This window comes from Artibeus jamaicensis, unplaced genomic scaffold, assembly GCF_021234435.1.
Source record: "Artibeus jamaicensis isolate MK-2021 breed Jamaican fruit bat unplaced genomic scaffold, CSHL_Jam_final scaffold_1964, whole genome shotgun sequence".
In the NCBI taxonomy this organism is placed as follows: Eukaryota; Metazoa; Chordata; class Mammalia; order Chiroptera; family Phyllostomidae; genus Artibeus; species Artibeus jamaicensis.
The window spans coordinates 38,057,229-38,082,613 of record NW_026522030.1 but is presented as its reverse complement, the minus strand read 5'-3'; the positions used below and the strand labels follow the sequence as shown (position 1 = coordinate 38,082,613).

At 42.2% G+C, this 25,385-nt stretch overlaps 1 protein-coding gene across 3 annotated transcripts in view; it reads left to right on the top strand.

Moving 5' to 3' along the window:
* The first annotated feature begins 279 nt into the window (after positions 1-279).
* Positions 280-25,385, top strand: part of ENTREP1 (endosomal transmembrane epsin interactor 1) — a 46,241-nt gene continuing 21,135 nt past the window's right edge. The window contains exons 1-2 of one of the 3 annotated variants that reach the window (XM_037157609.2): positions 280-746; positions 11,348-11,404. In XM_037157609.2, the coding sequence (XP_037013504.2) occupies positions 336-746; positions 11,348-11,404 (468 nt within the window). In that variant the 5' untranslated portion in view covers positions 280-335. Of the gene's footprint in view, positions 747-9,842; positions 9,891-11,347; positions 11,405-25,385 lie in introns of those variants that run through there. The other 2 variants (XM_037157608.2, XM_053656092.1) reach the window with 2 other exon arrangements.

Genomic DNA, 25,385 nt, shown 5'->3' with positions numbered 1-25,385 from the left:
ATTCGCCTATGACCGAAAGGTTGCTGCAGCCTCACGGCCCCAGCGCTGGAGCCGAGGAAGAGTGGGTTTTGGTGGGTGAGAGTGAGGGCGCTCCACCGGCCGGCCGGAGGCGGACCCACCGCGTGGCAGGTGGGAGCAGACGCTGGGCGCCGCCGGGGCAGCGGGTCCGGCGCAGGCGGCGGAGGCCGCGGCAGCAGCAAGTGGTTGGGCTGTGCACATTTCTTTCCCTCCCCCCTGTCTACAGAGCCCGCCCGCGGTGCCCAGTGCGTGGCGCCCGAGGTCCCGCTTGGCGTCCCCTCCTGGCCGCCCTTGGCCGCTCCCTTACCCGCCCATACATGTCCCTGCCCGTGGTGCTCCCGGGCTCCTGCTGCCCCGTGGCTGGGCTCTCGGGAGGGCAGCAGGCCGGGGGTCCGGGGGCCTCGGCCACAGTCGCCCAGGAGCCGCCGCTGCCCCCATTGCGGCCGCGCTGGCCCCGGGCGGCGCTGCAGCCCCCGCTGCGGCCTCGCTGCTCGGCCACCGCCGGCGGGGTGCTGGCCGCGCCTCCCGCGCTCTCCTCCCGCCGGGCCGCCGCCGCTGCGGCCGCTGCCGCCCCGAGCTCCGCGGGTCTGCCCGCGCGTCCGCTGCTGTCACTCGGGCTGCTACAGCTGATCCTGGGGTGCTGCATGGTCGCACTCAGCTTCGGGGCGCTTTCGCTCAGCAGCTCCCCGCAGGTGAAGAACGCGTGCCCGTTCTGGGCTGGCTCCTCGGTGAGTGCCTTGCCCTTCCCGCTCGCTTCTGCAGGACCCCCCAACCCCCTAGGGAGCAGCGGGCTCTAGCGGGGCCCCTCCACTGTCCCTGGGTTGGGCTTCCAGGGCTGCAGGTGGGGACCACAGCCCCTCAGACCAGCTGAAGTTTTGCGGGGGCGGGGGGGGGGAGCTCCAAGAGAATGGAGTTCAGAGGTGAATTGGGTTGCACCTGGACAGTGTCTGTTCCTTTCAAACTAAAGGATTGTGTGGTCCCTGTCAAATTTAATAGAATAAAACAGACTCCCAGCTCTTTGGGAAACTGGAAATACGGGGATGGGTGGCAGGAAAGTGGAAGCAGTGACTAAACTTCTTTTGATCACTAAGTGTTTACTTCACTGACAACGTCCGTCCGTGAGAGGAGGACAGGGATTTTGAGGTTTTGTTTACTGATGTGTCAACAATGCCTGGCACATAGTAGGTGTGTTTGTGGATGGATGAAGTGACATCTTGACTGAGGTAGGTCACTTATTTTGTTCTCCCTTAAGACATGAAAAATGTGAAATGTACCCAAGGATGAGTGCAAAAGTAATGGCAGGGTGTGTGTAAACTCATGCTGGTACTTGGTTATTAAAAGAGGGCCCTACGCCCCGACTGGGTTCTTGGAGCCACGGGCTGCTATGCAGAGTGTAATTCTCCAGGACCTGAACCGTCTTCACCCAGGAGCTCGCAGAAGCCCCTGGGAGAGTGAACCGGAGATGTCTGCCTCCCCCAGTGGGAAAGGTTGCTCTAGGGCCATGGAACCCGGCCTCAGTGTCTGTGGACGCTGGGTGGCTACTCTTCCCTGCCTCACAGCAGTTTCTCAGCTTTCTAGGCATCCGAACTCTTGAATTTTGTCTGGGGTTGAGAGACTTGGAAATGGGTCTTCATGGAAAGATTGTGGAAGATGAATATTTTAAAGTTAGTGACCTTTTATGAACTAACTAAATCTAGAAGTCTGGCAGTGCCGATGGTTTTGACTAGGATCTGTAATGAACATATGTTCTGAATGCACAAAAATTGTCCTTTTGCAGGTCCTCACATACCCAGATTCAAGGCCATATTCTAAGAATATAGGGATAACTCATTGAACCCAGAGTAATTGTTTGATAAGAACATTAAGAACGTTAAGTACCTGGAGGCTGGACTGACATTGTACACTTAAACTGATGCCAGTTTCCTCTCCTTGGAAATGCTTTGATGCTGGATGATCTTAGTGGGGTACAACCCATGCTATGGTTACTGGAGTTCACAGTCTGTGTGCACCAGGTAAGAGGAATCCTGTGCTCTTAGCCTTGCCCTTGGGCTCTCCTGCTGGCCGCCCTCGGTGTCCTTTAACGCTGCAGGTGGATGGATATTTCTGACTGGATAGGAATTAGATCCATTATGCTCTTTAGCCTACTTGTCAGACTAAATTCAGCCTAATGGTGGGTGCATTTCATTTTCTCTAAATACCGTGGGCCAGAAATGGAACTTGCATACATTTTTTAGGGATTTGCTCTTGGTTAAACAATAATCTCTTGTCTTTTTGAAGATAGCTAGTTTAGGATTATTGAAAACTATTTTTTTCCCTTCTAAAATTAAAACCCAAAATCAGGTGTACTATTGTGAATTTTTCCAGAGGTAAGTGCACTTAGATGTCTCTCAAGCCACAGCTAGAGTTGGCGAAATATGAAAAAGGAAAGGAAACAAAAGAAAAGAAAAGAGAAGAGAAGAAAAAAGAAAAGAAAAGGAAAAGAAAAGAAACCATCAGCCAGAAGATGAAGGCTCTTCACTGGGCCTGCCTGCTGGGCGTGTCCTTGTTTCCAGGATTCAGGAAACCAGATCAGGGAAAGAATCAGTTATTTGGAACGAAGTTCTTTTCAATTGGGACGTTTTCTGCCCCTTGTCCCTGGCTCTACTTTTGCAAACTGTTGTTCATTATTCTTACTTTTTGTGGCCTGTTTCTGAGGGTGACCTCAGAATTTGCAAGGTGGCAACAGAATCCATAGATACCGCATCTCTGGAGCCACTCAGGAGGGCCTGAGGATGGCATCTGGCACCACGACTCTCGGGTGTTTTAGGAAGAAAGTCTCACCAGCAGCATATGTTTTGAACATATGTACGTTGAGAGAGGTGTTTTTTTTTTAAACTCTGCACTATGAAAAGTTTTACCTTCATTCAAACACTGTACAATGAACCTTCATAAATCCTCACCCAGACCCAACAATTGCTCCGTCTGTACTTCTTCCCGGCTCTGCTGCTGGGCCTGTGTGTTCTGGTAACTGCAGGAGGGCGGGTGTTTCAGGCAGGGGAGGAATGATCTCCATCATGCTTCCTAGTCCGTTAATCAGATTAACTACTTCCTATTTATTTTGAAGCAAATATCAGACATCACCTTATTTCATCTGTAGATATTTTGATATGCGTATATTTAAAGAAAGGAAATATAAACAGAATAGAGAGACAACACAGAAGTGACCAGGAAGTCTTAAACACCACTCCCACTTTTAGTCTTTTATTAGGAAATTTTAAAATCTCAACAAATATGGAGAGAATAGTGTAAGGAGCCTTCACCTACCTATCACCCAGCTTTGGTAGTTATCCACTCATACCCACACCTTTCCCCCTTCTTAACACCTCCTGGATTATTTTAAATTAAATCCCACTTAAAATTTCAGCCATTTCATACTAAGGTACGTATTTCTAAAAGGAAAGATTTTAATAGTTAAAGGAAGAGACTTAGTAGTATAACTAATTTAAAGAGCTAAACTAAGGTTTTTATGAAAAAAGCTTAAAATTATGACTTGAAGACTGTAGAAATTTTTATTAAAGTAACAGCTTCATCGAGATATAATTCACGTTCCATACAGTCCTTCCACTTGAAGTGGCAATTCAGTGATTTTTAGTGAACTCACAGAATTGTGCATCATTACAATCAATTTTAGAAAATCTTCCTCACCCCCGAAAGAAGCCCTGTACCCATTAGCAGTCATTCCCCGTTTCCCCTGACCCTCGTATCCCTGGCCAACCACAGACTCATCAGTTTTCTCTCTCTCTGGATTTGTTACTCTGGGCCTTTAGTGTAAAGGGAATCGTAACATGTGATCCTTGGCGACTGGCTCTTTCACTTGGTGTGATGCTTTCCAGGTCCATCCATGTTGTGACGTGTCAGTGCCCCAGGCTCGTTTACTGCCAAATGAAATTCTATTCTACGGATGGATATACCACATTTTACTCATCACTCAGAAGTCTTGTTGGCCCATGAAACCTGGCAGTTGAGTGGCAGTGCCACCTTAAGTCTAAGGTTACTTCAAACCCACGTAGGAACACAGTAGAAGGATATCCTCATATTTCAAGCTTTGGCCGGCCATTATGTGACTTAATCTGCTGTATCAACTCAGCGGGCAAATCTTTTGGCTTCAGTAAAAATTTTGTTTGTATATTTGATACAAAATTAAGTCAAAGGACAAATTTATTTGAAAGGACTATTTTGTTAAACATGAGATAGTTCAAGAGTATTTGTTCCATATACACCTAAGTGTTCTCACCTGAAGCTGGAGATTTTGAGACTTCCTTCTTTTGCCTGAATCCCGAAGGCATAGTTTATCTATTTTAATATATATTTAAGAATTGTCAGGCCCTGTAAAGACTTTTTTTTCATAATTTCAGCAAGTTGAAGGAAGTGTTTTTCCTGTAGTGTTTTCATGAAGTGTTTTTCATGTAGTGAAAAACACTTTACATTTTTTAAAAAGATTTTATTTATTTATTTTTAGAGAGAGGGCAAGGGAGGGAGAAAGGGAGAGAAACATCATTGTGCAAGAGATACATCCATCAGTTGCCTCTCGCATGCCCCCAACTGGGGACATGGCGTACGAACCAGGCATGTGCCCTGACTGGGAATCAAACCTACGACCTTTTGGTTCACAGACTGGCACTCAATCCACTAAGCCACACCAGCCAGGGCTCATGTACTTGCTGTTTTTTTAGCACCTTCTAATAATTTCATTTCTTCCTGATGTCCTTGGTTAATGACTTAATCTATTATTATTACCAAAGTTTATGAAGCTAAGAGGTTAGCCATTTGTGAAAACAACCTGAAGTTTGACTCTGTGGCAGAAAGATCTTGATACCCATGTGCAGGCCAAGCTGTCCTGGCCCCTGATTTGCAGGGGCATTTAGTTAACATTAGATGCCATTGGGATTACCGGAGCCTCAGCCTGCCACTCTGTGCTCACGAGAAAGTAGAGAGAGTTGCACTGGTGTGTGTCTCCTGCTTTAGAAAGCCAAGTTCCTGACTCTGGCAACATATGTGATCCTTGGGAGATGTTTTAGGCAAGTGGTAAGGAGCTGGTTATTGTTTGTGGTCCTTCTGTGGGGGCCCCAATTTCCTTTATTGTCTGCATACATTCGTGTCTCTCTGTTGGAAGTCCCTGACCTGTGCTCATGGCCACCTGTTTCTTGAGTCTGTGATTCTTCAGCAAGATTCCAGTTCCTTATAATGAAAAAGACATTAGTGAGGCTTAACATAAACTTTAAAAGACAATTGCAGTGACGAAACATAAGAAGAAAAAATAAATGGCCCAAAGGAGAAGCGAATGCAAAACCTCTAAAGTCGTTAACAGTTAAATAACAGTCAGTATGTCTTTTCTATTATAATCATCAAATACTACTTTCATGTTTAAGCAGCATTTTAAATGTTTATAATGAGTTTCATTGATTTCTTTCGTCCTTTATTTTATATAACAGCAGTTACATTTATGTTTTTGAGCAAGTCATTGAGCCTCTGAGCCTCAGTTGCTCATCTATAAAACAGGTGGGATGATTTTTGCCTCAAAATTGATTATGTGAAGGTGTAATTAAGAAATATTTAGGACAGTGCTTTCCTGCTGGGCCCTGGCACCAGGCTTGGCATGTACTAGAACATTTATCAATTTTTTTTAAGCTTCAAGGAAATGTTTTATTTTATTTTACTTTTTATTGGGGTGACGTTGGTTAGTAAAATTATATAGGCTTCAGGTGTGTAGTTCTGTAATCCATCACCTGCATGTGGTCCTGTGTGCTCCGCACCCCGTGGCAGTACTTCATATGGCAAGGCGAACAGGCCAGTTTTTTGTGGGACATTCTGGCAACCATCATGTATACTTTGGAAATATCCTGTCGCCCGCTTCCTGAATTTTTTTTTAATGAGTCATGCAGGACAGATAGGGAAGAATGATATGTTCACACACATGAATTTCTAAATATTGCCAGTGTAAAAGCTGTAGGACGAGGCAAGTTACTGAGCAGTTAGATTTTTGTGGGCTTGTTTACAAGGTAAACATGGGACATTAATGACATGGCTCTTTTGATCTCTATGTTGATACAGCAGCTTTTGACAAACCAGAACATTTTCGCCTTAAGGCATGCGAATGGATTAACAAATAAAAATAGGAGAGTAGAATTATATGCTTTTGATATTAATGACTTGATTTTTAAGCTGAAACACTATGGCACATTAACTGTGTGTGGTAACAATGACTCCTGCTTGGAGTATCTCAATCTTTCTTTGCAATATATATATATGGAGAGAGAGAGAGAGAGAGAGAACCTCTGTTTGTTCCTAAAAGCTATAGGAATGGATTGGGAGTAAGAAAAACCAAAATTGTAATAAATCTCATTATGATAATACAGAGATAATATGGGTTAGAAAATAGGTTCTTGCCTGTTCATTCAGAGCAAGTTGCATCTTGTACTGGGTGGAAAGAATGCTGATAGAGTTGCTTTTTGCTGTTGATGTGTGAAGCACAAGGGTACAAAATGTGTTTAGGCTTCCATGGTCATCTTTGAGCAAGTTTGTCTCCTACTTTTGACCTTCATTCATTTATTAGTTCATCATCCATTTGTTTATTCATTAACTCTCACCATAACTGACTGCCTTGATGAGCCTTTAGCAGTATTTGAATGACTATTCACAGATCCAAGACCTCATAGATTGCCAGTGAGTTTAATCTCACTGGCAGTTAAACAAGTCATAGCATCACTGGGTAATGGGTGCCATGAGTGGCCATCGTTAAGGGACCTTTTCGATTCCTTTCTGGAGCTCCAGATACTGTGCCACTGAAAGAGTTAGAGCCAAAGCGTACTCTGACTTCTACATCTTCTTTTGAAAAACAAAAGTAAAACTATTTACTGTAGAAATTTTAGGAAATTCAGAAAGGAAAGGGAAGAGAGAATTTAAAACCCATAATCCCAATGGAAACATCTTTAATATGTTTCTTTCTTTCCAGTCTTTTTAAATTTTTAATTACAGTTGATATACATTATATTGGTTATATTAGTTTTGGGTGTACAGTATAGTGATTTGACATTTTTATACATTACCTTGTGACCACCCAACTAATTCTAGTAATCATCTGTCAAGGTGCGAACTTATCACAGTATATCAACTACATTTCCCTTTGCCTTTCCACCCATTCCCTAACCCCTACCCCTCTGGTAACCATCCCTTTGGTTTGTGTTTTTACGAGTCTATTTTTGTTTCGTTTTATTAGTTCATTTGTTTTTAAGATTCTGCATATAAGTGAAACGATATGGTATTTGTCCTTCTCTATTTGACTGATTTCACTTAGAATACTACCATATAGGCCCATCCTTGTTGTTACAGATGGAAAGATTTCATTCTTTTTCATGGCCAAGTAATATGTAATTATATATATATATGTATATGTATATATATATGTGTGTGTATATATATACACACATACACACATACACACATACCACATCTTCTTCTTGTCTTTTAAAATAAGAATTTATGCCAGGGAGCAAGATCTAAAATGCTCCCTGTATCCCATCTTTATCCACTCACCTAGCTGGTGGACATCTGGGCTGGTTCCCCATCTTGGCTATTGTAAATGCTGCATTGAACATAGGTGGGCATATGTCTTTCTGAATTAGTGTTTTCATTTCCTTGATGTAAATATCCAGAAGTGGAATTGCTGGGTTGTATGTTATCTCTATTTTAAGTTTATTGAGGAGTATCCATGCCGTTTTCTCTCATGACTGCATCAGTTTGCAGTCTGCCCCTTCTTTTCTCCCTCCACCAACCCCTCTCCTCATTCATGAATTCCACCCCTCCCCTACATGAAATGTGAGCATCCATTCCCTAAGTCTTGAACTCTTAAAAGATTCATTCCTAACTGCAGGACTCCTGTATTCCATTCCAGCCCTACTTCCTCTGTTCACTCTCTCCCCTTCACTGCTCACAGGGTCCCTCCAAGTGTCTTAGGTTTTACTTGGGCTTGAGGAGTGGGGACAATTGAGTAGAAGTCAATGTGTGCCTTCATTGCAGGGTTCAGGGCTGAGGTGGATGTGAATAATTATAGTTCCCATGTCCAATTTGAATGCATGCAGTTCTTTAAAGCATCCCCGTAAAGAAAGGTGGTTTACAAAAATCCTGTTGGGATTTAACATGGGTGTGAGTCCAGTCTATAAAACAGTTCCAAGATGTAAATGACATCTTTAAATATTTTGTCTTCCTGTCTAGGAGCATGATGTTTGTCTTGCTTTATTTTGAGTCTTTATTTAAGAATACCACCATTTAAGTTCTTATTATTATTTAATAAGCTTATATTTCTCCCTACTGAGGTCTTAAGTATCTTTGTTATATGTTTTATATTATTCATATTTCTTATTTGTCAAATACATTTTGTACATATTTTAAAAATTGTGTTTTAAATTTGTTGCTTATATATGCAAACTCCCCCATCCCCAAAAAGAAATAAAGATAGCTTAGTCTTTTTGTCCTAGAGATCCTTCATTTGAAATGAAAATTGTACCTGTCATGATATATATATATATATATTTCTCCCTTTGAACTTAGCAACCTACTCCTGGGAGTTTATCCAACAGAAATAAAGCGAAACATTTCATGGAGGTTTGGTGCAGCAGTTTGTGAGAACAAAAACCTGAAAATAGAGTGGATGCTCACGAATATGGAAATGATTGAATACATTAGGTACAGCGATACAAAGGAATATTATATAGCCATTAAATGAAATGATGAGAGCTATTCCTGTGAACATGAAATTTCCATGAAGCATTCATTTATTGAGAAAAAGAGGAAGAAAAGTATCTTCTATGATCCATTTTTTGTAAAAATTATACCCCTGTGTACAGCTACACATACCCATGTGTGCCTAGTTAAGAATTTAGAAAAAAGTATGTGCATGTGTAAATTATGTGCATACACTAAATGGTAATGTGGAGGAGGGTGTGATGATGTGGCTGGTGGGGGTGTGGGAAGTATGGTTTAAGGCATTTCACTATTTGTGTGGGCTTTTCTGGGTTGGGCTGGACATTTCACTCTGATAATGCTGTTTTAATGGAAAAAATGTGTTCTAAAAAGCTGAATCACAGGGTTGTGTGTTAATGGAGACTAGCAGCATAAATATCAAACACTGATTATTCCAATCATATTTATATTTTAGTGCAGTGGGCCATTTGTGTTTCTCTCAAGGGCAGTGCTACTGACACTCATGTTTTTACAAAGATAGTTGCGTTTTCTCAGGAAAGTCCAGTTAGCAGCAGAGCAGGCTAGCAGGGAACACGTGTACAGGTGGACACACACACACACACACACACACACACACACACACACACACAGGAACTAATGCATGCAGCCCACAAGCACGCATGCGCACTCACAGGAAGTGACGCATGCAGCCCACAAGCGCGCATGCGCGTTCACAGGAACTGACGCATGCAGCTCACCAGTACGTACACACGCTCACAGGAAGTGACGCATGCAGCACGCATGCACACATGTGTGCCCACAAGCAGTCTACAGGGTGGAGCCAGTGCCGGATCATGGAGTTTCATTTCTGAGATATCACTATCGTCTCAGTGAGGTAAACCTTTTGAGTTAGAGGAGACCCAGAGATGGTTTTTGAAGAGTGAGTACCAGGAAAGTGAAATGACCTGGCCAAGGTCACATAGTTTTTTAGAAGCCACATGGGAAACCTGGACCCCAAGGTCTCACGGATACTAGATACCAAGTCCCGATTTCTGAAGTAGATGCAGCCCACACCCTCCTGATGAGCCACAAAATGCCCTGTGTGTCTCTGCGCAGAAACTCTTGGAGTGAGGAACCGCCTTATTGAATTTAAGGTGATTGCGCGCATATGGCGCCTGGTGGGTAGACAGCTGATAAGTAGGTTTGAACATAGATGGGGTACAAAGAAACTGTCGCTTATCTGCTCAAATGTGGTTTTTGGTCCTTGATACTAGAGGGTGAACTTGACCTCTATTGGTTTGATGTTGTGGAATGATTTACTCTCAGTCAGTAGAGAATGGAGAATATTACAAGCAGGACTGTGAGCCTTGCATGCCAAATCCTTACTGATTTGTAGTCAAGAAACAGTAATTGTGAAATGGTGCATTTCAGTGATTTTGGTAAAAAGTACACTTGAAAGAAAATCCTCATGACTGTATTCAGCCAATGTACTTTACTATACAAAGGTAAATGTGCTCAAATGACATCAGAATGTCCCTAGGCCAAATAATTACTTTGATTATTCTTTCCTGCTTAGTGAACTGTAGTATTCCAAGGGCTGATGTTGATTTCCAGTTTACGTTTTTGCAAAATGCCAGCTCCTCTTTCCCAGGGATATTAGTTTGTTGTTTACTGAAGTGTCATTTTGAAACATGAGGTCTTTCTCCCTGTGGTCCCTTCCCTTTTGTGCAATAAATGCCCAGGAACATTTATTAGTTGCCAATCATGTCTCAGGCACTGTGCTAGGAGCTGTGGTTTCAGAGAGACAGAATAGGAATTTACAGTTGGTGAGCAAGCCAGATATGTAATACAGAGTTTCAGGGGCTGGGGGTGGGGACACAAATTATATGTAAAAGGCTTCCGGGAGTGTGCGCTGTGGGGATCAGTGAAAACTTCTCAGAGGAAGCAGCTGTTAGTTGGGGTCTTACAGGGTGCATAGGAGATCTCAGCAACTCAGAGGTGAGTTGGAAGGGGGGGGCACTGTAGCAAAGAGAAGTACAAAGCCTTGGAATGCTTAGACCCTAGAGCCTGGCCAGTCTGAGGAATGATAGTTGTGCCTGTAAGGAAGGTGTGTGGTGGGAGGGGTGGGGGTACCTAGAATCCAGGTTTGAGGAGTAGGCAGGGGAGGATCCTAAAGGCCTTGTCTACTATTTTGAGGAATTTGCGTGTTCTATAAAGATGGGTGCCCACCTAAAGAAAGGCGGTTGTGGCGAGACATGCATCTTATGGGACTGACTCTGGCAACAGATTAGGAGCTACTGGGGTCAGGGAGCCTGGATCAGAAGTGCTGATTCCTTCACTGACTAGAGGGTAGATTAATTTTTGGTTGTGTATTCTTAACTGACCTTAAGAAAAAACATACACAATCAATAAGAAAGCTTTGGAGCCTTGGACGTGAAGAATAGTCCAAAGTAGACTACCAGGGCTCATGTAATCAGCAGGAATATTAAACATTTGAATTAGAGGCTTTTAAGTGTCCGCACACACCAAAAAATGTGTACTGTAGAGACTGGGGATTAGTTTAATGGAATTGGTGCCTTTTCTAGATTTGTGATATTTTTTGTTTTTGTAGGTGATACTTTCTGGAATCATAGGATTAACAACTTGGAAACGGCCTATGATACTCCTGGTATGTACCATAAATTCTTGCCTTTTGTAAAATGTGCTATTTATGAAGTCTGTTAAACAAACCATTGAAGAAATGCTAAAGTTTCCTGATTCATTAACAAAAGTTAACAATGGACAATATTACAACTCAGATGTTTTTGGAATAGTAAAGTAAGATGATAATTTTTCCAGTGTTCTGATTGACTTTAAGTTTCTTATATACCCAGGGCTAAATATGTGCTTTTCATTTCAGGATTAGACCTATTGTAAAGATACAATTTTGTAAAAAAATGTTTACTATGAACATTTTTAACAGATATAAAAGTGGAGAGAATAATATAATGAACCCCCTGTACCAATCACCCAGCTTTAGTACTTACGTATTAACTTCCAGGCAGTCTTGTCCAGCTTGACCCTTACCCATTCTCCCACCCTCCATATTCTTTTGAAGAAAGTCTCAATATTAATCATGATCACATAATTTTTTGTTGTTACAATGTTTTGATTGGACAGCCTCAGAATTTCATTGCTCAGATTTTCTATATTTTTCTCTTTATCACACAAATATTTTATGGTAATACAGACATATATTGCTGACTTGCGTTTTCATTATTTATGTCACATTCACATAACAGAAAATCATTTTAAAGTGTACAATTCATTGGCATTTAGTACATTCCCAGTGTCAGGTCTTTGTTTTTTCTTGCTGTGTCCTTCCAATTCAGGGAATACTATAAAAAATAGACCATTTCCAATGAAGCTGCCAACATTCAAGGATGAAGTAGAGGACCTAGGAAACTCAATTTGAAGTATACTTACAAATTTTTTGTTTCTATATAACATTTTATTTTTCATTTTTCTCCATCTATTTTGAAATAGGGTTAAATAATTTTCTCATCATTTTGTTTATATACTTAACAGTTTATCTTGAACAGACCACAGTTTACCCGGTGGTGGGTAGTAAACACAAAATTGGTTAAATTCTTAAATATAAGGAGAAGAAGCACATTGTAAAATACAGTCAGAAAAATGGGTTCTGAGACTGTGTTGATGATCTTGAAAAAAATTAAAGAATTCTCAGACCCACAAGAGAATTTAGGCAACATTGTTTTTACCAGTCCATCAGTTACTGCATTTAGCGAAACTATGCTCCTATTTCTGGAGGGAGTAAATCATTAATGCAGCATTTTAACATGTTAGCAGGATGGGAAAAAATGAGGCTGTGGACGAGCTCTGCAGTGCACGTTGGGGTGCCCGAGGCTTGTTGTACAACAACTCTCCAGGCTTACAGTCTCTGCAGGAGAGTTTTGGGTGGTGTATATGCTAATAATTGACTATAGGAGTCATCTTTTTCCATTGGGTTAATATCGAAATGCTCAGAAATACAAACCTCAATTATTTAAATTAAATTAAAACCAGAAAATCTCTAATGCTATTTATACTTTGAAAATTCCAAATGGTGAAGAGAATATGAGTGCGTGTTCTAGACAGATATTAAGAAGGTCCTCCTTTTAAGACATTAATTTCTTTAACATTGTTTTCTTTTGGAAAGATGCACTATAATTTTATTATATGAGTTCAAGCATCTTTAAATGAAAAATCTTTAAATGAAATCTTTAAATCTTTCATTTAAAGCATCTTTAAATGAAAAATCATGTAATATAATAAATGAAAATGGACCTGTCAGTCCAACACTCCTGGTCTGAGTCCTTGCTCATTTTCTGAAGATTGTAGAACTCTGTGTAAACCACTTAATTTTTCTGAGTCTAGTTTTCTGTTCTGAATAGATGGGATAATCTCGTGATATCAAGGGGTGGCTCTACCACTATCCCCCTTTTACTGGGTACTTGACCTTTTTTTTGTCCACCCTCACCCATTCCTGAGTTTAGGGAATTCACCAACTGATTTTTTTTTTTTTTTTTTTTTTGGTAAGAGGCCATGCTCCATGAGAGAAGCCAGTGGGTGCTGAATCTGTGTACTTACAGACCCAGGCTTGGCCAGGCAGAGTTCTAGCCCTTCTCCCCTCCACGCCCCACACTCTGCCCCAGGAACACCTTCTGATTCCTGTACAGCCAGAATCTTCTGTCACTTCCCAAAAGAGACCACCTTCCCTGACCACCCTGATTCCAGTGTCTCCCACCCCTCACCATGTCCCAGCAGTGACTAGTGGCTTCCCAGCCTGTGCCGGCCCTCTCTGTGTGTTGTTTGATTGCTAGTGGTTGTGTGCTCTCCCAGTAAACAGCTCCGTGAGGACAGAGGTCTTGTCTGTCTTCTCCATCCTATATCCCGGGATCAGAGTGCTTATTACACACCGATCATTGATATGGAATTGGTTAGGCAGTCAGTAAGGCATTTAGGTCCTAGGTGAGTTCCCAAAGTTTATCTTATTCTTCTGTCTTACAGTTCTCTCACTTGTTTTGTTCTCTAGAACTTTGTATTCTTCCTCTGTTACCTTTAGGGTGGTTAGGGTGTATTTTGATGATGGAGGTTGGGAGGGGCTGGTTAGTCTTGTAAGGACCCTTTTAGGAGACAAGCTGTCCTCATTTTGAGTTGTTGGGTTGCACACCAGTCAAGAACACTTGAATACTTTCTTTTGAGAACCACCGACCTTTGTCTGCCCTTTTTTGTGTGATTGTTTCAGTGATTCCATCAGGTTTTATACTCGTTTGAACAAAGCAGGGTCAGTTTGACCTAGTTCCTTGGAACTCAAGTTGTCATGGAAACTCAGGATTGATAGGTAGCTCTCATTCGTTGGGTCCTTTTCTTTATATTACTGATAAAGTGCTCATGTGTCCAAAACACAAATAATAATGTTAGAAAATAGTTTGCAAATATTCGTAGCTTTTTTAGCTATGACTAGGATTAAGCTAGGGTGTTTGTACATGTGCGTACATTTCTGTGAGTGTGTGCATACTGTATTCTAGGTTGTGTATTTTCCATCAAGAGCAAATAATTTCCATTGTAAAAGATTGTTCTTATTTCCCCTATTGATGACTTTATAATTTTAAATAATATTATAAGCTCCCATTTCTTAATCCATCAATTTTATATAGTAAATTTTTAAAAAATCCTTTCCCAAGGATATGTTTACTGATTTGAGAGAGAGAGAGAGAGAAACACTGAAATGAGAGAGAAACATCAATCCATTGCCTCCTGTGCATGCTCTGACCAGGGACTGAACCCTCAATTTAGGTATGTGTCCTGACCGGGAGTCGAATCCACAAACTTCTGGTGTACGTTCGGGATGACACTCCCACCATCTGAGCCACCCAGCCAGGGCGGTACAGTGTATCTTAACTCTCTCTTCTGTAAGGCGAAGACACCAGCACTTAGCTCTACTTCTGCTGCCCCCTTCCACCTCTCAGTTTTTAATAATAGCACCATCACTTCATATTGTCAGTGCTTTAATGTTTACATTTTGCTCTTAAACTACATTATTCCATTCAAACATCTAAAAATTGTATTTCAAATAGTAAATACCAATAATAGCATTTGTGTGAATGTGATTGTATTAGGATGTTTGACTTGGATTCTCTATTTCCAGATTCTCCTGAGGCTGCAGTACAGCAGATGTGAGCAGCTCCCACATTTTAGTGCATTAGGTTGTCTAAGCAGGATTTGCAAACCTGGGCACAAACCAGTTTTGCAACCTTTAACCCATCTGCATCCCCAGCCTCCAAAAAGATTAGGGATTAAAGAGACGGATGTTTTTTAGAAAGTTACCCAATTGCTATGGCATTTTGAGTTTCATCTCCCCAGGGAAGTGGAGCTTACAGATAAATTCTTGGAGAACATGATATGGGTGGCTCAGTAGTAGACTGGTCTGTCAGGCACCTGCTTGGGGGGAGTTCAGAGGTCTGGTCGAAGTGCCCTGCGGCCTCAGACTCAGAGACGACAGTTGGGAAATAAATGTACTTTTTATAGACCAAAGCCATGATGCATATTTTCAAGATGACCAGAGGCAAGAGATAGCAGACCTGGGGTAACCTTAGATCCTGCTCCCAAGAGCCCCTTGCAGGAGTGAGGAGACCACAGCTTGCACAGCTGGACGCCCAAATCAAGGGGACTGCCAGCTCAACAATTGGTATCTCAGAGGAGCCAGTGAGAGCCCCATTCAGAAGAGTCGTCTCTAAACACTTGCTGAGTCCAGGGTGAACAATCAAATGAACTCTTGCTGCCCCTTACCGTGTTTACCATCATGCCCTGGGCTCCCCTCTCGCCCCCCATTTCTCCCTCTCCTCAATGACGGAGTTGTGGCTGGCAGGCTCAGGAGGAGTGGACACAAAAAGTAGGGAAATCAAGAAGGTGGCCTAACTCCTTTGCCTTTCCCACTGCAGGCTTTCTTGCTCCCTGCAGTAATCAGGCTGATGAGAAAAGCTGAAATGTAAATGAAGTTGCAAGTTTTGACTGGGATAGAGGCCAGGACATTGTAATTACTGAAATGAGACTTTGTTACTTGTGGGGACTGAGGGGCCCTTTGTATCTGATATTGACTAGGGAAAGGGAGACCGCTAATGCAGTTTGTCTGTATAGATCTGCCTCTTTGGAGTATTTCAAATAAATGAAAGTATGTAATATGTGATCCTTTGTAACTGGGTTCTTTCAGTTAGCATGGTTTTTAAGCACAGTATTTTCAAGGGGTATCCACGTTGCAGCACATGTCAGCCCTTTATCCCCTTTTATTGTTGAGTAATATTCCACTGACGAATGAACTACATCTTATCTGTCCACCAGTTAGTGGACATTTCTACTTTGGGGCCGTTTTCAGTAATGCTGCTACAAGCATTAGTGGACAAGTATTTTTGTGGACTTGTTTTAATTTTCTTGGCTATATGATTAGAACTACTGAGTCATATGGTAACTCCATGTTTAACATTTTGAGGAACTGTTTTCCAAAGTGGCTGTGTCACTTTACATTCCCATCAATAGCATATGTGGGTTTTAATCTCTCCACATTTTTCCCAACATTTATAGATTGTCTGTATTCTTTATTATAGTCTTTTATGGATGTTACGTAGTATCTCGTTATTTGATTTGATGTTGAGCATCTTTTCATGTGCTTATTGGCATTTGCATGTCTTCTTTGGAGAAATGTCTATTCAGACCCTTTGCTCATTTTTAAATTGGTTTATTTGTGTTTTTATTACAAGTCCCTCATCAGATAAATTGTGTCCTAGTATTTTCTCGCATTCTGTGGGTTGTCTTTTACTTTTTTGACGGCGTGCTTTGAAGCTCCCAGGTTTTTCATCTCATGAGGTGTCGGTTTTTTCCTTGGTTGCAGCACCGTCTCAGTTGGGACGCTGGGCCGGGCCGAGGTCCTGAGGGGTGCGCTCATATTTTCTTCCAAGGGTTTTGTTGTTTCACCGTAGAGCCAGGTCTGTGAACCAAGTCTTGCGTCAATGCTAAGCAATTTTTAAAATTGTTTATATGATTATTTCCTCCCCTCAATTTACTCTGTTCTTTCTTTCTAGAACACCTAGTAATGAGCTGTTGGGCTTCTTGAATTGAGGCTCTTTGTTAAGAAAACTTTTCAAAGTCTCACATTTTCTGTTTGTTGGTCTTTTTAAATTTATATTCTGCATATTATTATCTTTTTCTTCTGCCATTCTATTGAAATACTTGATAATGATATATTTTGATGTTCTGGGATTCTTTTTGAAGTTCGATTCATCCTTTTTTTCATAGTGGCTGTTCTTGTTTCATATATGCTATAATTTCCCGGATCTCTCTGAAGATACTGATTAGATCCATTCAAAGTTTTCCTCTTCACCTTTCCGAGTTAGCTGTTTTGTCCTTGGGACTCAGTGGGTCTGTTCACCTCGTCATCCTTGTTTCTCGTGCTGTTTGGTTTGTGAATGTCTCTTGATCCTTGGTTGTTCATTCTAGTCCGAACTGAAGGACTAGATTGGTAATGTTCATAAGGACTGAAACAGTTGGTGATAATAATAAACATGTAACTGAGGTGCATACACCTACCCACTGGGAAGCGTTACTAGTTTTGTCATTCTGAGGAAACTGAGGCACAGATCGGTTACCTAATTCGCCCGAGGTCGCATGGCTAGAAGTGGAAGAAGAGTTGGGATGCAGTTTCAGCAGGTCTGCCCACGCCGTTTGTCGCCACCTTGCTTGTGTGCCTCTGTTCCACAGCAGGCTCTCTGGGAGAGGGGGCCGCCCAGGAGCTCTGTGTGGCCGAGTGGGCCTCGGTGGGCGGTAGGCTTTCTGTGTGGGTGTGCAGGAGAGATGCAACAGATGCCGTGCCATGCCTAAAAGAAGAAAAGAAGACCGACTATGTGATGGATACTGCTGTAGGAGCCTTGCGCCTGCAGGCAGGTTGCCCAGCTGTTTCAGAAAGGAGTTTGCTAGCATCAGCTAGTAGATTGTTCCTTCTGATTGTTACTTCTGCACCTGAAGAAGTCTCTTCATATTTTTCAATATTCTATCATGAAAATTCTCTAACTCACAGGAAAGTGGAGCAAATAGCCCCACAAATTCTCATACACCTTGTACTTGGACTCTGTAGCTGTTAACATTTTGCCATATTTGCTGTGTCTGTCTATACCTAAATAAGGGGCTTTATATTGGACTGTTTCAGAGTTTCAGACTTCATGGTACTTCACCCCTGTATTCTTTAGGAGGTGTTCTGTCTTAAAAACAAGACTTCTTCTATCTCACCATAATAACATTGTTGTAATTTTAAAAAACCCAATGCTTTCCTAATGTCACCTAATATTCAGCTCTTCTTTCAAGTTCCCCAGTCACTCCAAAATGTTGCATAATGTTTTCTTAACCAAAAAGCCTTTTAACTGAAGTGCACATTTCTGTGTGTATAAGTGCACAGATTGACGTATTATCAAAAAGTGAATATGCCTGTGTAACCTAGTTCCATTTTTTAAAAAATCTACGGCCCAATTAAGGTTCGGTCATTTTCTTTGATTATTCTGTCTTTAGGCTTTTCTATTCTAGAACACTCTTCCTGCCACTTTTTTCTCTTCCAAAATTGCTTTATTTGTCCCCCCCTCTCCTTTTTCCTCCCCCTTGCCTTCTCCTGTTCTTTTCCTTCTCTTCTCCTCTTCTTCTCACTTCTTTCCTCCTTTTCTTCTTCCATTTTCTCCTCTTCCTTCTTCTTTTCATATGGTAAATTTCAAATACACCCCTGATCTGGGAGAAGTACAACAAGCTCCTTGTACCCATTGACCAGCTACAATAATCATTAACGAATGTTCAGACTTGTCTCTTCTACACCCCTAACCATTTCTTTTTCCCCTGTTATTGGGTCGTTTTGAAATAAATCCCAGCCTTCACAGAACTTCATCCTTAAATACTTAAGTATACGTTTATAAAATACATGCCTGGGAGCTCAGCAAGGGCTGTTGACTAAAGCATGAACCTGTGACCTTCCCATGTCACCGCCACCCAGCACGGTGGTGGGGACCTCAGGGGGATAGCAAGAGGCACGGGTGGCCCAGACTACTTAAGATCTAGCCTTGTATGCCCCAGAACGTCACCTCTGCTACGTTCTACTGATCGAAAAGTTCCTAAGGCCGGCTTAGCATCAAGGGGCGGGGAAAAGGAAATTGGACTCCATCTCTTTTCATTTCTTTCTTTCCTTTTGCATTTTTTTGTGTGTGTGGTTCCTAAATGCAATAAAATATACATAAAAGTGGCCATTTTTACCATTTTAAAGTGTACAGTTCAGTGGTATTAAGTGTATTCACAACACTGTACAACTATCACCACTATTCATTTTTTAAATTATCCTGAATAAAAACTCTGTACCCATTCAGTGACTCCCCCCACTCCCAATTAACCACCATTCAACTTTCTGTCTCTGTGAATTTGACCTCATGTAAGTGGCATTCTACACTATTCGTCCTTTTGTATCTGGCTCATTTCAATTAGCACACTGTTTTCAAGGTTCATCCCAGCGGTAGTACGTGCCGGTACTTCCTGGTAAGGCTGGATAACACTCCACTGGGTGCATTGGACTTCACCTCTGGATGGGAAGAGCGGCCTGTGGGCGCAGAGAGGGAGGGCCGTGACGGTGGCCATCTTTGGAGGTGTGACTCTGGATAAGAGATTCTTCTCAAGGTCTATGATCTTCATTGCTAGGGAATCATAAGATCTGACTCTGACTTGGTGAACCTTGAGAAGCTAGCCCCAGTGGAGAAGAAGAGGCCAGAAGCAAGAAAAGAACACAAATCAGAGAAGACATAGAAAAGGAGAATAATAAGGGAGTAAAGAAAATTCAGTATCAAGGACCATAGAGCTGTTCAAACTGAACTTTCTGTTTTCTTATCTTCAAATGCAAATTTATCCCTACCAGCATCCCCAGAGGCTTTGCAGACCATATTCCTGACCCTTTCTTCTTTGTCTGTACTGCAGATCCAGTGTCTTGTCATGTCTTCCTCTGTTTTTTTCTTCTGACATTCTCATTCTGATTGCTGAGGGGGACATGTAATTTAGGGGTGGCGGGGCTGTGTGTGCTGTATTGGGGAGCTGGGGGGGAGCTAGGGAGCTAGACACACACTAAGGGCATTCCCTTGTTGTTTAAGATGTTATTTATTTAATTTTAGAGAGGGGGGAAGGGAGGGAGGAAGAGAAACATGGATGTGTGCTTCTCACGTGGCCCCCACTGGGGACCTGGCCCTCAACCCAGGCATGTGCCCTGACTGGGAATTGAACCGGCAACCTCTTAGTTCGCAGCCCTGTACTCAGTCCACTGAGCCACACCAGCCAGGGCAAGGGCATTCCCTTTTTGTTACGCCTGATTGCTTGGGTCACTGGGTCACGAGAAGTTACTTTTCTGAGACACGGGGGACAGGACGATGAGCTGACAGGGAGCCCTGGGAGACAGGGGATCTGCACAAGACTGGGGAAGGACCCCTGGTGGGACAGAATCGCCTTTCACGAGCAAGGAGGCTTGAAAGTACCCCCAAGGCTTGTACATTTCCATCGGAATTAGGGGTTACTCATTTTGAAAACTCTTCTCAAATTTGTGTCTTAGGTAGGGAGAGGAAGAAGCCTTTCACTGGTGTTGAAAAAGGAATTGGAAATAATGTTATTATTATATTTTAAACCCTTTACAAAAAGAAAATCTCAGGACAGCTATAATATGAGTTAATCCGACACCAACATCCTTGAGAGGAGGAAGAGACAGCTGTTTCTGTTCGTAGCAATGAGTCTGTATTTGGCTTGTTGGCAAGGAGAGCCAGTCCAAATGTTAGCAGTTGTACCTGCCAGGTTTCTGGAAGAGACTTAAAGGGTGTCAGGGAGTGAAAGCTAGGAATAAGTTCTCTTGGGGTCTGAGGATTAAAGCCTCACAGGCGTTTAAACCAAGTCAGTGGGCGTGTAAGCTCCCAAAACAGGTTTAAAGCAGCAAGAGCGCGGGCTTTCAGAGTGCTTGTGATTTGTTACATTTTGTTGGTTGCTGAGCAGTCAATCAGAACGTTCATTTTGCTAAACTACGTCAGGAAAGCTTGAATTTGGTGTCTTGTCTTCAGCTTTTTCCCCCAGTGTCACTGGGTTATGTTCGGATAACCTCGCACATGATTCTACATCTTAGTATTAAAATGCATCCCCAAACTGAATTAAAAAATTAAATATTGTTAAGAGTCAAATAAGCAGTTTTACTAATTGCCGTGGGCTCTGTGGAATTTGTGTTATTACCCAGGGATGAATCAGTAGTTTGGAGTGTGGCTGCCACATCTCCAAGAACATACATACACTTGCCCACCAGCATTCTAGGTTCTAAAATTTTACTGCTGTTTTCCCATTCTCTCTGTATTTATGGATTTTTGCATTAATTTTCTTTACTGCCATTTTAATGCCCATTCCCCACCCCCCTGCCCAGGAATTAGTAGAACTAAATGCTTACGTTCAACTCACCATTTGAAACCTATTCATTTTAAACTACATTATCTTTACCCAGTTACAGGGACAGTTTCTTTAGGCACAGTTGAGTTTCAGTTGCATCTTGAGCTTGGAGCAGCAGGGAAGTGAGAAGCAAAATAAAAGTCTTAGGCAGTAGGGAAAGGTCAACCTATTTAGAGAATGAAATCTTGTATCAAAAAAGACATTGAATAATTCCAAGCTGTTACAGGCATAATTATTTAATGCTGTTATGTGATGGGGATTATGAGGGACCTTTAGAGTAATAGACAAATTGAAGGTGATGTTTCTTCTTGCTAGTCTTAGGTTCCCCAAATATTCTCTTATTGGGTCATTTAATTGAGATCTGGAATGAACTAAAGGCACAATTGCAAAAGATCAGAGTTGAGGTCAATTCCAAATACTGACTTGAAAAACAACACATTTTGCATCAAGCTAAATACTCATAATGCAAGTTAGTAACAATAAAATCAGAAACATGAAAGGCTAATTCATGTTGCCAGTGGTTGTAAGAGGACCAGCTCTCTGGATCTTGGATTTTGCATCTCACCTTTAAATTGATAGATTTTGCATCTTACCCTTAAACAATCCATGGGGTGCATTGGGAGCAAGCGTTCCAGTTTTTAGGTCCCACTGTCTTTCATGTCTAAACTACAACTTCTAGAAGGACATTTCTCCATCACCTGTGGGCCTTTCTCTCTCTCTCTCTTTTTCATGATAAGCCTCAGTGACGAATTGGCTTCAGTAGAATTCAGGAACGGTAACACATGGTGTTCACTTCATTGGGCACATGATACATTTTAAGTGAGAGCAATAGGAACTAAGCTCAAAGAGCAGGAAGAAATTTAGGTTAAATATAAAGAGAAATTTTGTGGAGAAGTTGTAGCAGTGATGGCCCCAGCAGGACACAGATGACCCAATAAAATTATAACTTGACAAGAGGTTAATAAAGGGTCTGTTTGCAAAGGTGTGTGCAGGGTGTAGGGAGTGGTGAGGCTGTGGCTGCCCCTGGGCCTGCCTTGAGAAGAGGACGCAGTGGGACAGGGACAATCGGGAAGTTGCAGAGGGACCTGTGGCTTTCCACTGAGGGGCACAGCTGGCCTGAGGCTGCACACAGGGAACCAGGGAAATACAGTCGGCGCTTGCTGTATCTCGGTTCACTTATTGCAGGTGAAGCTGCAATACAGATACAGTGAAGCTGCAATAAGTGGACTGCGATATAGTGAGGGACAGCTGCATACTTCACTGGTGAGCACCCGTATAGAATTTTATGTGTTGTTAAAGTTACGTAGGTTTAGGAGTGTAGAAAGTGTTTAAGAGCATATGAAGTGTTTATAAGAGTGTGGGAAAGGTTAAGAAGAGAGTGGGAAAGGTTTATACGAGTGTGGGAAGGGTTTATAAAGCCTTAAAATATATATAAATAATAAAATAAATATAACGCTGCCACTTCGTGGATTTTCACCTATCTCGGGGGTCTCTGCAACATAACTCCTGCGATAGGCGAGGAATCGCTGTAACTACACGAACCTCACTCTCCTTCCTCCCTCAGATCCTCTGTCAGGGCTCCCCATTGGCTGAACTTAACTAGAGACCGGAGGGCAAAGGGGCCCCACTGACACTGCCTTCACAGGTCAGCCTCTCTGGGAAGGGAGCAGGGTAGTGGCCAGGGGAGAGAGGATCCGGAGGGGCAAACAGGAGATGCCCCGCACACTAGTCTCAAAGGTTAGCACGGAGTGAGTTTCTAAGACAAGCAGGCTGCAGAAAGAGTTCTTTTTGGAGAAGTTTTGGAAACGATATACCTGCAGGTTATTTTTTTTTAATCCTCATATGAGGATATGCTTATTGATTTGAGAGACAGAGAGACGGACAGATATCAATCAGTTGCCTCCCATAGGAGATGGAACCTACAACCTAGGTGTGTGCCCTGACTGGGAATTGAACCCACAGAAGGTGTATGGCGTGATGCTCCAACCAGCTGAGCCACCCAGCCAGGGTCAGATTATTCTATAACAGAGTACCTTTCCAGCTGCCAGAACTCAGCTGTGTCACAAACATAAGAGCAAAATGCGAGTACTGGACTTAGTGAAATTCATTTTGTGAAGTGTACTTTGTAATAACAAAGCTACTCTTCAAAATAGAAAATGCCTATTATTAACACTGGTAAAACTGCAGAGCATTTTGAAATTTACAAAGGATTTTTACATGCATAATGTTGTGTGATTCTCTCAATAGTTTTGTGAGGTAGGCTGGAAGACAGACCCATTTAACAGATGAGGAAAGTGCATCTCAAAGAGGCTGCCTAAGCTACCATGACAAACAAGTGGGAAAGCCCGAGTGTGAACCCGGTCTCCTGATTTTTAAGTTCAGGTGCTTTCCACAAAAAGACACTCAAGTCTCTGCAGTGAATTTTTAAAGGCAAGAATGATGACAGTGTGAGAAATATAGGAGATTCTTCTCCTTTCCAGATATGGCTGAGTGGGGTTTCTGGCTGTGATGTTCTTCATTAGTAGTGGATGTATCACCATCTTCTGTCTGAGGGGACACTATCTGGTCGTGGTTGGGATGGAAATTTGGGTCTTGAAAGTTACACCATCATAACCAAGTTAAAGCCAAAGGGGCCCATTTTGAATCTCCCTATAAATCCTAAGTGGGTCCCTCATAACTCCAATATTTTGTGCCCTTGAACCTGATCCAGCCTCTGAAAGAGATATGCTGGGTATCCTAATCACCCCCATGCCAGATACATGCCCAGTTGTCTACACAAGAGTTATTGGGGCAACTATTTGGCCAGTAAGTTTGGCCAGATAGTAATAAGAATAATGTAATAATAGTAAAGCCATATACAGGAGTAAATTTGGGGAACAGCACATGCAGCTCAGGTCCTCATCCTGGGATTTGCAGGGGTGGCATTCTGGTGGTTTGACCTGACTCCTCATCGGCAGCCCCTCCAGCGCTGGAGAGAAGCAGTGCCTCCCAGGCAGTGAATCCCTGGGGCGTTCTCTCAGCTTGTTTGTTGTTGTGACATTTTAGAAGTAGTGCGTTCACTGTGTGATCTCACCCCACTGCTCTGATAGCCAGACTCAGGATTCTCCTTATGTTAAAAGCATGTGTGTGTGTGCACATAAATATACCGTATGTTTGTGTATACATACACACCCTGTAGACAATAAAAAAAATGATATAGAACTTTTTTATCACTCCAGAAAATTCCCCTTTCTCTTCCCAGTCTACCCCTTTACTCTAAAACTTTCTTTAAAAAGACAGGCAACCACTCTTTTTATTTCTATCACCATGATTACCGTATTTTGTCTGTTCTCAAACGCCGTGTAAGTGGAATCATACAGTATCTGGCTTGTTTTACTCAACATAATGCCTCTGAATGTCGTGTTGTCACTGTGCATCATGCTTTGTCCCTTTTTGTTGCTGGAAGCATCCCACTGTGTGAAAATACCACACTTTGTTTATTCTCCTGTTGTTGGATATTTGTGTTCTTTTCACCTTCTGGTCTAATACGAATAAAGCTCCTGTAAGTAGCTTGTGGGAGTCTTTTTGTGGGTGACTGCACTTATTTCTCTGGGTCTGTGGGTAGGAGTGGAATTGCAGGTCATATGGTGGTGTATATTCAGAATTTTTTTAATCAGAATTTTACTTTGGGATAGTTTTAGACTTATAGAAATATTAAAAAGATAGTGCTGAGTGGTCCTATGCATCTCATACTCGGTTTCCCCTAGTATTGCTACCTTACATTAGTATGTGCGTTGGTCACAATTAACGAACCAATATTGATACATTGTTATCAACTGAAATGCATACTCTTCAGGTTTCCTTAGTTGATGCCTCATGTCCTTTCTCTGTCCAGGATCCACCCAGGACATACTTACTACATTTAGTGGTTGTGTCTGCTTAGGCTCTTCCTGGCGGTGACAGTTCCTTAGACTTTCCTTGTTTTTCCTGATGTTCTCCCCTGTTCTGAGGAGTACTGGTCAGGCATTTGTAGAAGGCACCTCAGTTTAGATTGCCTGCTGTTTTTCTCATGAATAGACTGAGGTTGTTATGGGGGTTGGGGAGGAGGACCACAGAGGTAACATGCTATTTTCATTTAAGTTTTGAGAAAC